Source organism: Branchiostoma belcheri, unplaced genomic scaffold (assembly GCF_001625305.1).
Source record: "Branchiostoma belcheri isolate BF01 breed outbred unplaced genomic scaffold, Haploidv18h27 scaffold81, whole genome shotgun sequence".
Taxonomy (NCBI): domain Eukaryota; kingdom Metazoa; phylum Chordata; class Leptocardii; order Amphioxiformes; family Branchiostomatidae; genus Branchiostoma; species Branchiostoma belcheri.
This window is the reverse complement of record NW_017804476.1, coordinates 1,069,451-1,084,458: the sequence shown is the minus strand read 5'-3', so window position 1 is coordinate 1,084,458 and position 15,008 is coordinate 1,069,451. Positions and strand designations below refer to the sequence as shown.

Below are 15,008 nucleotides of genomic sequence, written 5' to 3'. Positions count from 1 at the left end.
TGAAATTAAGACAATAAAAAACTAACCCTAAAGACCATAGCTATGTTATGGGCCTGTGTTATTTTAACATACATGCCAGTTTTTATTAGAAAAAAGAATCTAAAGTATGATGCAGCGATGAAGTTTAAATGTATAACATATCATCCATACGATATGTATGACATATATAAATATACATGTGTAATATCACGTATGACAACATTCGTGGGATTTTCTCACGGTTGGACACAGGCAACCGTAAAAGTTGCTATGACGATAAAAACCTGCCGAGAATTCAAAACAAACTTCTCGGCCAATAGAAAACGCTGAACCTCTGATCACAGAGAGCCATTGTATTTCCCTTAGACTTTTCTATTTGCACTGGGAATATTATCGTGGAAATCTGGAGAACATTGCGCAAATAATACTGAACATTGATCAAGAGGGTCAAGGCATGATCGTGCTAGTTTCACTAACATGATTTTGGCCTGGGGCCATTCCCAGCCCACTGGATTTTCCCCGCGCCCAAATAACTGAGCCAAAATAGAATCACCAGGGAAAGTCTGGGATGTTATGTATACACTATATACACAAGGGTAACGTACAATGTTGCGAAATGAGACGTTAGAGGAAGGTTTTATCTTACCGGAGCTGCTACAGTCGCTGTACCCGTCCATGTCTCTGGTGTCTCATCGATACAGCCAAGCTGTGCAACCGCATCCAAACATACCAAACACAATCTCAGTATAATCCATCGACAACAACAATATTCACAATTAAAACCAATGAGAATAAACAATATACATTTTATTTAATATAAAGTTGTGATATTTGTGACAACATTTGTTGATATGGTAAATATCGAAGAATAAATTTCCACGCTCTGTTGCATTCTGTGTTTTCATCATGGCAACCAAACAAAATGAATATGTGAAAGAAGCTGATATTCTGTAGAAACTGTATGCAAGATTTATATCATTTCATAAACCGTTGTAAAATTAATTGTTTTGAAATTAAAAGGTATAAAACTGACCAGGATAAGTGAAAAAAAGAATGCTGGCGGTATTGTGGGTTTCTTGTGTTTGGATGCCATTTCCAATCAGGCTTCTTATTTGTAACCCAAAGTACCGCAGAATCGCACGCAAGAAATAAATAATTCAAACCCCTCAGATCAGAAGAGAATCCACATCGCTCCCTAAAGTTCTCAATCTATATTATTGAATTATTTATATATATAGTGATCTCAAATGATTGGCCTACTTAGGGGACATTTCCTTTCAAGTACTCAACACCGGTTATCTTGTTTCAAATGGAAGGCTATTTTCTGTCCTAGTTAGTTTGTTAGCAACCAAGATGGCGGTCGCCTTGTTGGAAAAAAGGCCGAATTCCCGCAGAAAAATGCCTGTTTCTCAGGCCAGAAGGGCGATGGAAGAGGAGATTCTGGCGTTACAGGCAGGAGACAGCGACGACGATGACTTTCTCGGGTATTAAGCCCTTCTTATGTCTATAGGCTTAGAATATATGGCGTTTTAAGTGGGACTTACTGATATGGAACCAAGTAGCCACTTCAGTTTTGTTTTACTAGTAGAGACAGATTTTCACGGTTTTTTTTTTAACACAAAGTGTGTTTCCTATCAAAGTTGCATCTTAAGGTTGATCAGTTGTTACATTTCATGCCTTAATAAGATTTATCATTCGTTATTCATATTTTGATAATTTGACGTTTACTAACAGAGTATTTACGGTTTGTCAATTCGCAATTCTGTTGTTTTTTGAATTTGTCAACAAATTTTTAGGGACCATCCATCGATTGGTGACCTACATTGTAATTCCAGATGTATTATTAAGTCAACGATTCATCTTAATACATGTCAAAAGACGACAAACGTTATTGCATTATCTACATGCTTGGGTAATTGGGTTACCCCAGTAATCTAATAAATCAATCAAAAAGGTCAATGCCAATTGCCTTCTACATTTATCATTTAATATAATCAAAATTCTGTCGTTTTTCATCTGTACTTTTGTTCCTATATCACATGTTATGTGTATTATATTAAGGTTTGTGTTGAACCCATAGTACATTGTGTATATTGTCTCAAAATTTATTTGTGTTTATGCATTTAATTTGTAACATTGATATGCCATCATTATGAGGCTGAAAGAAACAGACTTTTTGCCACAATCTGCCAAAAAACACAAAACGCACTTTAGAAATGGGGACTTTTCATCATCCTCTTTTTTCCTCTTCTTGTCATAAATACTATTTAATATGTGTTAAAAGAAAGTGATCTGGATCCAGTTTAGCTCATTGAAGAGCTAATCTTCCACTGGTCGTGACAGAGAAGACAGACGCTGTGTACAGTATTTACAGGTTCATTGTACTGGGGAAATTCCCCTAGCTTTTTTTGACAAGCACAATCATCAGTGGACCACATCCTGTCCTAAGGACTGCGACCCTTTATAGTAGCATTCATGTCAAGTGAGCGACAACAGCTGGGATCCGAACTCTGAACCTCTTGGCCCAGTGGCAGGGTTGCTAACCACTTGACAACACATGCTATGTTCTCTAAACTCTTGCAATTAACCTTTGGGCAAATTAATAAAAGATATCATTATCATTTTCAGCCCCTCCATAGCAGACCAGATGAGGGTTGGTTTCTTCAGCCAGGACCGGTCGTGTCAGACGGAACATTCGGAGATCGTGGGACTGAAGCGGATGACAGAGGTGTTAAACAACCTGGTCCAGGATGCACGTGCCCTCCGGAAGGACCTTCACTTCAGCAAGCAGGTCTGTGTTAGAAGTACCCACCTGCGAGAAATTTTCAGTACAGTCAAACCTGCCCAAGGTGACCACCCCAGGGTAGTGCTGTATGCCAGTTTGCTGGACCGGTTCCGGACTTGTAAAAATGTTTAGGTTCAAGTATGAAAAAAAAACTAAAAGTCAAGAACCAATTCCGGACTTTAAAAAAAAACATTTCACATACCCCTTTTCTTTCCAACCCACCTGAAACCTTCCGTAGATTGCAAAATCTGTGCTGCAAAATGAAAAAAAAAAACATTGCCATCAACCATCATCAAGTGTCGGCCTCCATGTTATGTGGGCAAAGTTTTGCCCAAACAACATTGCAAAGTTGCCAACATGCAATTTTGTATATGCCATGGGTTTAGGTCTGGACTTACGAGTCCAGAACTGAAGCTAAACCTCTGGATTTGAATCCGGACCTGAACCTAAATGTGGGTTTAGGTAAACAGCTCTATCCAGCAGACATCTTGGACAGCTGCCACCTGCAATTTTGCAGACTGAAAAAATCAGGCTACTGGTTCTTTTGGACCTTTTGTGTACATTCATGTAATTTTGCATGTATTTTTCAAATTGCATATAAAATGTTTGCTGGCAACATGCAATTTTGTATACGCCATGGGTTTAGATCCGGACTTTTAAGTGTGTATTTGCAGAAAGTCAATTTTTTTCTGAATTGTAGAACAAACTTTTGACATTCTGTAATATTGCAGAACACTGAAAAATATTATTTCTACCACTGCAGGTTCTCCAGGCAGACTATGAGGCCAAGTTACAGGCAAAGGCCCTGGATCTGTAAGTTTCCCTCCCAAACATCTGGAACAAATACTAGAAGAATCAACGTCAATGTGTTGGCATCCTGTGGCGTAATGGTTTGAGTGTTTGCCCAGGAATCAGGAGGTCCTGGGTTCAAACCCCAGTGACACGCCACAATGTTGTGCCCTTGAGAAAGGCACTTAGCACAAATTTTATTACTGCACTTAGGTTAGGGATGTCCTTCAGATAGGAGGTTAAATACTTACTAGAATTGAGTCCTTTAACCACCCAGGTTTCTGGCCTACCCCGCACATTCTTTGATTATTATTATTTGATTGTGTAATTGTTTTTAATATACGTGCAAATGGTAAATAAACAATAAACAATAAGTTTAACTGTAATTTCCAACACAAGAAATTGGACGCACCCAAATTTTCGACTGTACAACTCCAGTCTTTGTCAAGGAATGAACAATCCACCGCTTCCGTGACGTCACGCAGATAGCACACGTGACTTCGTCAGCAGTGGATCATAGGTTGCAGAAAGTCTGTGGCGCCCCCTGTCTCTGTTGAGGGATGGTTGTAATGCCCTGATGTAGATGGCCTCTTTAATCACACAGAATTGAGCCCTGTGTACGTCTGACTTGTATACTTGGCGCCCTCACTCAACCTTGTAAGGTTTAGTTTTGTTTCGCATAATGGGTAAACCACCTTCAGGTGTTAACATGTCAGTTTTGTATATAACTAAACAGTACAAGCTGTGTAAGACCAGACTGTTAGGTTTGAACCACACACAAGTTGGGAAGGACCCCTGCTCATTTTTATGTTTTATGTTTACTAGTATCAAGTTTGGTGTGATCTTTAATGTGCTCTAGGTGCACCTCTCTAAAATACAAGACATCCAGCTTTATGCCCCATCCAAGAGGATGTCCCTAACTCACTCAGATCTAGCTCATTTTCACCCAAGTCCAGTGAGGTTTCCTATTAAAGGACACAACAGTGGGCCCGCTAGGGATTCGAACCCAAAACCTTCAGATTCTGAGTCAACAACCCTAACCATATGACCAAATTGCCACTTTTACTTAGTTTTAGCACATATTTAATGAAGAGGAATAAGAATTGTAACCCTGAAGTAGGGCTGACTGTAAAAAAGCTTTTAAGTGCACTAGAGTATTTAATATCCAAGTAGATGTACATGTTCGTAGGGTTAAGCTCAGTGTTATATGCATGTCTTTGTTTTATTAGAAGGTACATTATTGTATTTGAGGAAGAAGAAATAAAAGAACAGAAAGATGTAGAAAATCCTGCAAAAAGATGTGTGCACCAAACTGTTTGGCACAGACACTTTTTTTAAACATCTGCTTGGAGATTATAGAGAAATTATATTAGTATTGTATTTAGAATTGTAATATGGACCCAATTAAGAAATTTAATTGCATTTAAGATGTGGCGATACCATACTGTACACAGAAAAATATTGAAGAGTTCCCCAATGTTAAAGACTTCTCTCAGGTTTTGCTATGTTTAATTCTGACTGAAAAAAAAAGATGCACTTACTTTTCCGAAAGTCGTTGAATTTTGCACGATAATTTGCCATTCAAGTAAAAAGTAATAGATTTATTTCCAAATATTAGGAAAGCACTCATTGACTCTTCTTTAACCTTTAGAATTTAAACTAATCTACATGAAAATTTTATAACGGCAATGGACAGTCCATTAGTACTTATTCATTATTCATGCGTTCTTCATGAGAATTTTATGGTAGAGACCGCCACTTAACGTTTGAACATTCCTCTTTGTGTGCTAGGTATTGTAGAGTCAATGACAAGTTGGAGGACCTGGAAAAGATTCATCTAGATGTAAGTACATTCATCATCAATGCTCAAGTCTTTGAATTTGGCTCCAGCTGTAAGAGAGACCCCTTGTGATCAAATAGTGAACTGCAGGAAATATATTGTACTGTGAAAAGTTGGAGACTGTTCTTCTTGTACTTTAATTTTTCAGTCAGTTTAGAATGACCTGCTATGTGTTTCTTACTATGTTGTAAGAAACTTAGAAGGTTTTTAAACAGTATAAAGACAGTGAAATGTTGGTTTGGTATTGTCTCACAATGTTTTTCACATACATTGTATTAACACTACATGTCTTCAGTTTCAAGAAGTGATTTTTTTTCCAAACAGAAAATGCAGGTTGTAAGGAAGAGCTTTCGACAACAGCTTGCAGATGCCATGGTCAAAATAGCCAACCAGTACAAGGTATGGTTAATGCCAGGCTGTCTTCTAAACTTTTCAGTACTCCTTTAAGTCTTATACATGTACTTCGAGTCATGGATAAGAAGCAAAGTCTTGTTATCAGTATAGTGAAGTCATGAACTTCAGAAGTATCCACATAGTATGTTCCTTCTTAAAAAGTGGTATTCTCCAAACAGAGGTTTGGTTTTTTGGCTTATTTTTGCTGTGTTTTTAGGCTTTATTATCAGGCCTTCTTTTTTTTCGCGTAATACCAGTGCAAAAATGGTAAAAAGCCTAAAAACGTGCCAAAAATTAGCCAAAACCAAAACCTCTGCTTAGAGAGTAAAAAATTGGCACAAGTCATTATGGCTTTTAGTAGGACAGTCTCAGTTTGATTCGCTCAAAGTTAATGAATGCAAATTTTATGCAAATTTTATTCGAGAATTACCGCAGTAGCACACTGAACCTGGAGCATGCCAGTCAGTATGAGTCTGATTCACTCAAAGTCAATGAATGCAAATTTTATGCAAATCCAATGCAAATTTTATGCAAATTTTATTCCAGAATTACTACAGCAGCAAGCTGAACCTGGAGCATGCCAAGCAGTCCAAGGGAAAGAGCGCCATGACGGAGAAGTACAAGGAACTGCAGGCACAGATCCAGAGGAACGAGTCCATCATTCAGATGCTGCAGATGCAGCTCAAGGAGTACCAGGAAAACGCTGACGTCAAAGTGGTGAGAACACCCCTAGAAATCAAATGCTATCTTCCACTTTCTCATTAGAGTCTATAGAGTTAGAAGCATTCCATGTGTGGAATAGGGGATGAAACTAATACTGTAAATAAAAATGGTAACTTAATATCGAAGTAAAGATTCTGAAAACAGAATATACTTTTTGCCCATATACATGTATGTAAATGGCCAAGAATGGGATTGTAAACTCTTGAAAATGGCACATTATGATGTACTAATTTGTGGAAGGATTGACATAACAGGTTTCTATCACCTCTTCAAGATGTCAAACCTGAGGTCAGGTACTCATTTACACCTGAAGTTAGGAAAGTCATGTAAAGTGCCTTGCCCAAGGGCACAAGATCGGTGACATGGCAGGATTCAAACCGGGGACCTTTTGGTTCCGAGCCGAGCATGCTACCACTTACACCCCCACTTCTGACTGTTTTATTTTCTTCCTAGTTTAATTACGAGGACTCGGAGGGCTCCAAGTCAGACGGGAATGAACAACAGGTTGAGGAGCTGAAACTGGACATCGCCAAGCTGCAGGACAAGGTCGACGACCTACAGGACACTCTGGAGACCAGGGATGACACAATCGACAACCTCAGTAAGGCTCATATGTAGTTTTGTGACTGACTGTACTGAAAACCGCTATAGCCTCTATTTGTTTCCACTTTTTAATCCCCACTACCATAGCACGTCGGCAGAACATATTTCGCCTGCGCAAAACCCTGATTTTTCGCGGTTTTCGTTGGATGTTTGGTCACCATTTCATTAGAATTTTGCCTAGCCGTTGCAGAGGATATCTTTTTCGATATAACATATGGAAACTACAGACGGGATACGCAAATACGACCTTATATGAGACTTTCTGATGAAGTGCCATGTACAATGCATTGCTGGTTTTGCGCAGGTGCAGTACGTTCTGCCGACATGCTGTGGCAGTGGGGAAGAAACATTGGCCATACCTTTGCAATAACTGTGGATGTAAGCATTATATGAGTATAGGGATGGATAGAAATCTACCAGTCCTCAGTTTTGGTGTAACACAACTCTTCTGAAGACTTGTATCTGATAAGTCTCTTGTCTAACAGATGCTGAAATCAGCCTACAACAGGACAAGCTGGAGAAGGAAAAGGCTGTGCAGGAGGAGGTACATAGACTGTCTGTCTTCACGTCTTACACACAGATAACATGTAGACAAGATGTTGTCATCCAACCTCCAAGGAGATTATCAGTACTTTGGAGGATTCTCGGCTTACTGTCTCTCGTGGCTTTGGTATCTGCTCTGATTGACATCTTTAGATACTGCAGACAGACAGGCATGTTCTGTATGTGACCGAGGGTACCCTTAGACTTCGAATCAACCAATTTGGAATGTTTCACATACTTGCAAGGCCTGCCTATCATAGTGCAGTACTGTAGCTTGTCACTAGAGGGCACTGATACTCAATATTACAGTTACTGTTAGTAAGCTTCTAGAAGACTCGCATGTTTTTGAAGTGCAGTTGGCAAAGATTTGTACATGTAGATGGCACATACTTGCAAGGCCTGCTTAGCATGGTGCAGTACTGTAGCTTGCTACTAGAGGGCACTGATGCTCAATGTTACAGTAGTAAGCTAGAAGACTTACATGTTTTAAAAGTGAAGTTGACAAAGCTTTGTTGCTGTTATAATGCTTTAATCAATTTTCTTGATACATTTTCAGTTGAGGCAACAGATTGAAGAGTTGAGAGCTCAGATGGAGTCAGACAAGGCCACCAATCGTAGAATGGTAAGTTTTCGAGTTGTCTCGCACCCATTGTTCTTGTGCAACTCCAATGTTTTCAAAACATCTTGGTACGTGATGCAATGTTGCTTCTTGCATTATGCATATACAGATACTGTATTTATGTAGCTCTAAACTTTGTACATATCCAACAAGAGCCATGTACACAAGTTATTGTAACCATCTTGGTCTAGCTTGTACCCAAGTCCTAACTATGCTACTATATATCGCTTCATTTCAAAGTGCGCAATACAGGTTGAAACAGACAGTCATAATGGAGAGGTAGGTTGGAGATAAAAGTAGCACACGATTCAGCACCTGATGTGCCGTATTCACACCTTTCACACTCCAAAAAATGTATCAAACTGTATTAAGTACTGATGTGCAAGGGCACTTCGTGAAATTTGCACCCAAATCTGCATCTATACATTGTACATGAAAACCAAACCAAGCAAATGTGTGTTGTGTATTTCTACTGCACTGCAGAATTGTTTAAATTTCAAACGCTGCAAAACCTCATTTTCCTTCACACAGCAAAACAAAACCACTGCAGATGTAAACGCATTTACAGAAGCACTACTACTGATTGAAAAACCATCACGCTCTTTAAATAGACGGATTTTGCTCCGGATTACGCTAGAAAAAAGTGATTGTAGCGAAGCAAAATACGATGGTACCCAGGCTAAGGTTCTTGTTGGGTACCTTTTTTTATGATTCCTTCTCGTTCTTCCCAGCTGGAGAAACAGCGGCTGGACCTGGAGCGGCAGATGCAGGAACAGGTGAAGAGCGCCAAGTCCTCTGCGCTGTCCCAGGCACAGCAGCTGGCCAAGGAAGCCGAGGAGGCCGAGAAACAGCGGCAAAGGGAGATGGAGGCACAGCGGAAGAGACAACAGGAGCTCCTAGCCAAGGTAACTTTTCTTTATCATTTGCATTACGTATCGTAGAGTGGAACATCATCACTAAAAAGCTTTAAACAGCTCCTACAGTTAGACATGCAAAGATTGTAGCCTCCTGTGTAGGACTCCAGGTGGGTGGGAGTTTTGATACTGCGTTTTGTACAATTTCTTCAACGTTCTTTTAACTGCCGGCCAACCTACAACCAGCTGCCCAAAGAAGGTTGGTTAACTTTGTTCCCGCCGTGTCTACAAAATGCAGTATCAAAACTCCCACCCGCCCGGAGGCCTGCACAGTAGGCTACAAAGATTGGGTATAACAGGTTGTTTGTGCGTGCCTGCAAAGCTGGTGTTTTACTCCAGAGAGTGGTTATACTGATACAGATACATTGTTTCTGTAGTTTCTGAGATCTCAGGTTTGACCATGAGAAGGAAAATCTTAACCTTTGAAAAGTTTGACATGATTTATACTATAGTGATTTACTATCTGTGTAGTCACTATAAGTTATAACCGATTATCGGCGTAACACACCAGCTTCGTTAGCACGCGGCCTGGCGGGAGCTGGCTATATTACACCGAACGACCTGTTACACATAACCTTTGAACATCTAACTCTTAACTTTTTAACATAGTTAAAGATGTGTTTTACTGCTCTTATTTCTGTAGCAAGAGGCTTCGATGGTGACCAACAGCAATGCAGAGGAGGAGGTCAAGAGACTGAAGAAACTGGAGATGAAACAGGCTGAGGAAATAGCCAGGTGATTTCTCTACTCCTTTTAAATATTTTTTACTTTGTTAGTGTTCTAACCAGCATCCATCTTTCTGTCAGTTGACAGAATTTTGACACTTGTGAGGGACCAAAATTTTGCACAATCTGACAGACAAAAATTAGCCAGGGTGCCAGACTCACAGCACACTAGGCTCAAAGATATCCTGTGTACAGGGCCAGTCCTTTCCAAAATTCCTCTGCACACTAGGTAACTCTGAGCCTAGTGTGCTGTGGGTCTGGCACCCAGGCTAACAAAAATTGGTGTGTAAAGATATGGAAAGAGATGTCATTAAACTAAGCTTAGTCTACCAGCAAAATCTGTCTGTCAAAGTGCAGGAAATGATGTTTCAGAGGGTCAAGATTTCAACATACATTTCCCCTAGGATTGTTGTGCCAACTGTGCAACGCTTCACGCCCTCAGAAGTGAAAAATGTTGGGTCAGACAAAATTGACATGAGGGAAAAAAATCAGGCTGGTTAGAACACTGCTTTGTTATGATTAAATTTTTAAATCTTTAATGTGGAGGTCTTGATTAGAAAAATAGAACTGTAATGTATCATTTCTTCTTATCTATTTTTATCCAGATTGAAAAAAGACCTGGACAGAACCAACCGTACCTGGGAGAAGAAGTTTGCTATCCTGAAACAGAGGTGAGTCTACAAACAATAAAAGACTAGAGAAAACATAGCTTCAATGAGTCAAAACACACAACATTTTAAGAAATCACTTGTTCTCCTTTTTAAAGGAATGAGAGTGTGTTCCTCATACAGGTTATCTACTGCGATTAAAAAATATTTTGGTATTCCTAATATTGGTACTTAGGATAGTGAGTGTGAGTGAGTGAGTGAGTGAGTGAGTGAGTGAGTGAGTGAGTGAGTGAGTGAGTGAGTGAGTGAGTGAGTGAGTGAGTGAGTGAGTGAGGTTCTTTCTCTTAAGTTAGGTTTTTTGAGACATCTGTGACAGGCCACAGTTATACATTTGTAAGTGATGGACAAATGTCAACCACTAGTAATTTGAGCTCTTGTGTGCTACTCACTTATCTCATTAACAACATGTCTACCTTTTCACTCTCTGTCTGTACTCTCCTTGCGTAGTAGCAAGCCAAAGGGAGGCAAGAGTAAGTACACTTGTACTCACATTGAACTTGTGCTTGGAATAAATGTGTCCTTGCCTTTTGTTTGAACTCTTTTGTGGAACAATTATGACATTTTTGTCAACAGTTGCAGAAGGTACAAATCATATATTTTTTATTCGTCTATTTTTTTTCTAATCAGTGCAGAATGAACCTGATCTTAACATCGTATAACGATGATCTTCAGTTCAATACGCCACATCAATTCCCCTCGCTTAACTACACATATACATACCCTTATCAAATACATTATACACAATTGCATGGTACATAATTGTCAAAAAGCAGAAAATCTCTAAGAGGAATTCAACAAGAATCTGTTAACTGCAGTCTTGAATTTAGTCATATTAGGACTGTCAGGGAAAACCGAGGCTGGTAAGGAGTTCCACAGCCTGCTAGTCCTTGGTACATATGAAGGCATGTGAAGCTGGGTGTTTGATCTTGGCACTTTAACAAAGTAAGGGTGCCCACTTGTAGTCGAGCGAGTTACTTAAGACTTAAGACAAAAGAAATGCCTATGGAAGTGTACAGTTGTCAGATGTTTGGGGAATTTTAATATACCAGTAAACTGTTTGAAGATGATATTCCGACTACAAGCTTGAGTTTTGTTTCCCTCTTTTTTGGGGAAAGAGTATGGGAGTACAGCATTTGGGAAAGAGTATGGGAGTACAGCATTTGGGAAAGAGTATGGGAGTACAGCATTTGGGAAAGAGTATGGGAGTACAGCATTTGGGAAAGAGTATGGGAGTTAAACACACACCACTACCAGTGGACTAGCCCCCTGCTGTAGTGATTGCACAACTGTGTGGCCCAAGGGCTACTGAACCAGAGATGGGCACTGCCCTATGCACCATGTGGTGCAGGAAGGACTTTAACTGTAAATTTAACAAGACTGCTTTGGCATATTTGAAATGGTGAAGCATCACTATTCTGATTCAGTTGTTAATCACAATGTACAAGACAAACCTACGGTATTGCATAAATTTATCATATAATGTTTTGCTGTGCATGCTGCGTTTTGCTTGCATGGCGCTTTACTTTCCAGAGAAGAAAGTGAGTCGGACAATATTTCTGGTGAAATGTGCTGACTTCTTCAGGGTGTGGTGTAAAAATGGTGATAATACAGCAGAATAGTTTTCGGTATGGGGAAAATAAGGTGTTTTTAAGGCCCATTTAAAGTTCATGGTAGGTACACAGTGCACATCACTGAATAAATATTTCTGGTGACATGATATCAATGGTGGAAAGCTGACCCAGTAAACTACCATAAATTTGACAATATTTACAGTACTTGGATTCAGTTGGCACTGCATTATCTTTCATATTTCCAGTATTTTATGCTGATTTACAATAAATTCTTGTAGAAAAAGTAAATTTTAGTTGTTCACATCTTTACTTGTGCTGCAAGGCCTTCTCTCTATTCACAGCATGCATCTTCTTGTAGTTAATGCCCCCTACATTTATTTACATTTTGGTGCAATACTTAGCACTAAAAAGTCTGTTTCTAAGAGTGGTATTGCTACTTGCAATTCTGACTTGTCCTTTTCATTTGCTCTGTCTCTTTTCCAACTGGATGTACTAGAAAACAAAGTAAGTATCATCACCATCTCTATTCCACTGCATAAGTTGAATTAAATCTTCATAGAATGCCATGCTAGAATTATTTGTCTGTTCATTTATTTGCTTGTTGACAGGATAATTTTTTTTACAGGATAATTTGTATGTTGTATGTTTTAAAGTTAAGAAAAAGAGCTGACTGTGTGTACATTTTGGGCTCCCTAGCAGCTTTTTTTGAAACTGCAGGTTCAAAAAAGCATATAAATCCAATGGGGGATGCTGACTTTCTTACACACACTCTGGTTTAGATGTTTATGATTTTTTTTGCTTGTTCGTTGCAGTCTCCACGCTTTGAAAGATGAGAGTTACATCAGACAGACGCTACAGAAGCAGGCGGCCACGCTCCACCACGCCACCATCGCGTACAACACGGAGGTGGCCACGTCCGCGCCGCCCAGCCAACAGGGGCCCAGGAAACAGCCCGCGCCGCTCCCGCGCATCCAGAAGTCTCGCTCGGCGAGCAGGACGAACAACCGGAGAGAGCGCGAACTGGAGAGACTGGAGAAACACACCAACTCAGCGCCGAGCGGGAGGGGCACCGAGGTCTTCTCTACTGCAGGTAACGTCATCACTCAACTGAATCTCATTATTTCTTTAAAGTTAAAACTTTTGTTCCAACACAAAAAATTCTCTCACCTAGAGCTTTCGACCAGTCACTCTGGTCTTCCTCAGTAGACTGACCCAGTGAAGCTTGTCACGTGGCTTCTTTGAAGTGTGACGTCAACACTGGGTCGAAGGTAGACGATGTCGGCCCCTGTCGCGGTTCAAAGAAGGGTGATAGGCCCAGATGTACATGTATATGGCTTCCTTCACCCCTCTCAAGAAATAGTCTTGTTCAGTGTCTAAAATCCTTACAGTGTCAAGTGAAACAAAAAGTGAATCTCATTATGCTCTAAAGCAGGTAGATATACATTGTATTCCCTGGCGGGTACATTCTCAACTGCTACACCTACACTGTCTCTGTATAGCCTTTATAACTGCCTTTCGGCATAACACACGAGCTTCACAGGCACACGGCGCGGCGGCAGCTAGCTATTTCACACCGAATTACTTGTTACTCTCAATCTTTGCACATTTAATTGCAAGTGTTGTTTAAAGCTTTCTAGTGATGATGCCCCAACTGATCTTGGTGGCAATGAGTTCCACTCTACAATAGTTCTTGGAAAATACAAGTTTTTGAACACCTCAATTCTTGGTTGATGACTCTGGTATTTGAAGTCATGACTGTTTCTTGTTCTATACTGATACAGATACAGGGTCTAGCCTAACAAACTACTAGTACTGCTCAAGCACATTCATATACCATGGTGACCAGCCCCTTCAACTCAGTCCTGCCACTTGCTACATAATGTAATGCCATTAAGTACAGGTTATTGACCTTATTTGTTTGGAACGGAAGAAGACGAAACGGGGCAAGAACAGCAAAGGTAAAACATAATAAAATAAATTATTTTTTAACAGTGTTGAAACTCTTTCTCCCCTCCAGAGTCCGACGTGGTTGGTTCTGACGAGGATGTTGATATGGGCGGGGTGCTCCCCCTGCCCTCCCCACCCCCCCGGGCACCCTCACAGTGCAGCGTCCAGGAGATGGCCAGCCGACCTTCCACCTCCAGCCACGTGGTGGTGCTACCCTCCGCAGAGCCTGTCCAGTGATTGGCCAGACTCAAGAAACTCCTGTCCAGTGATTGGCCAGACTCACCAAACTCCTCTTCAGTGATTGGTCAGACTCAACAAACTCCTCTTCAGTGATTGGCCAGACTCAATAAACTCCTGTTCAGTCAGACTCAACAAACTCCTCTTCAGTGATTGGTCAGACTCACAAACTCCTCTTCAGTGATTGGCCAGACTCAACAAACTCCTGTCCAGTGATTGGCCAGACTCAACAAACTCCTGTTCAGTGATTGGCCAGACTCAACAAACTCCTGTTCAGTGATTGGCCAGACTCAACAAACTCCTGTCCAGTGATTGGCCAGACTCAACAAACTCCTGTTCAGTGATTGGCCAGACTCAACAAACTCCTGTTCAGTGATTGGTCAGACTCAACAAACTCGTTATCTTCCTTTATATACCTATCTCCTACTTCTAACATTACCAAAGCATTTTTGATCCATGGTAGTACTATACTGCACTAAGTGCACTTACATGTACATGTTTAATATGAATAGCTCCCCTGGAGTGCTATACTGGGTATTTTAAAATATTTGCATTGATAGGTGCATACTACTATGTATATGAGGGTATCTTTTATTGTGTCTTCCCAATGTATAGTTTGTGATGTTGCGTGTGTACATAATGTAAATAAAGAAACACTAGTAGAAGGAACCA

The 15,008-nt window shown here is 40.3% G+C and overlaps 1 protein-coding gene across 1 annotated transcript; it reads left to right on the top strand.

Annotated features, from left to right (window-relative positions):
* Positions 1-1,296: 1,296 nt before the first annotated feature.
* On the top strand, positions 1,297-15,001 carry LOC109486546 (uncharacterized protein C10orf67, mitochondrial-like). Its single transcript, XM_019790382.1, has 15 exons — positions 1,297-1,463; positions 2,608-2,770; positions 3,528-3,577; positions 5,345-5,396; positions 5,718-5,792; positions 6,333-6,503; positions 6,963-7,110; positions 7,598-7,656; positions 8,212-8,277; positions 9,006-9,179; positions 9,832-9,923; positions 10,519-10,584; positions 12,965-13,242; positions 14,170-14,325; positions 14,542-15,001. Exons 1-15 carry the CDS (start codon positions 1,333-1,335, stop codon positions 14,550-14,552), a joined length of 1,692 nt encoding a protein of 563 aa, XP_019645941.1. The 5' UTR covers positions 1,297-1,332; the 3' UTR covers positions 14,553-15,001.
* The last annotated feature ends 7 nt before the right edge of the window (positions 15,002-15,008 follow it).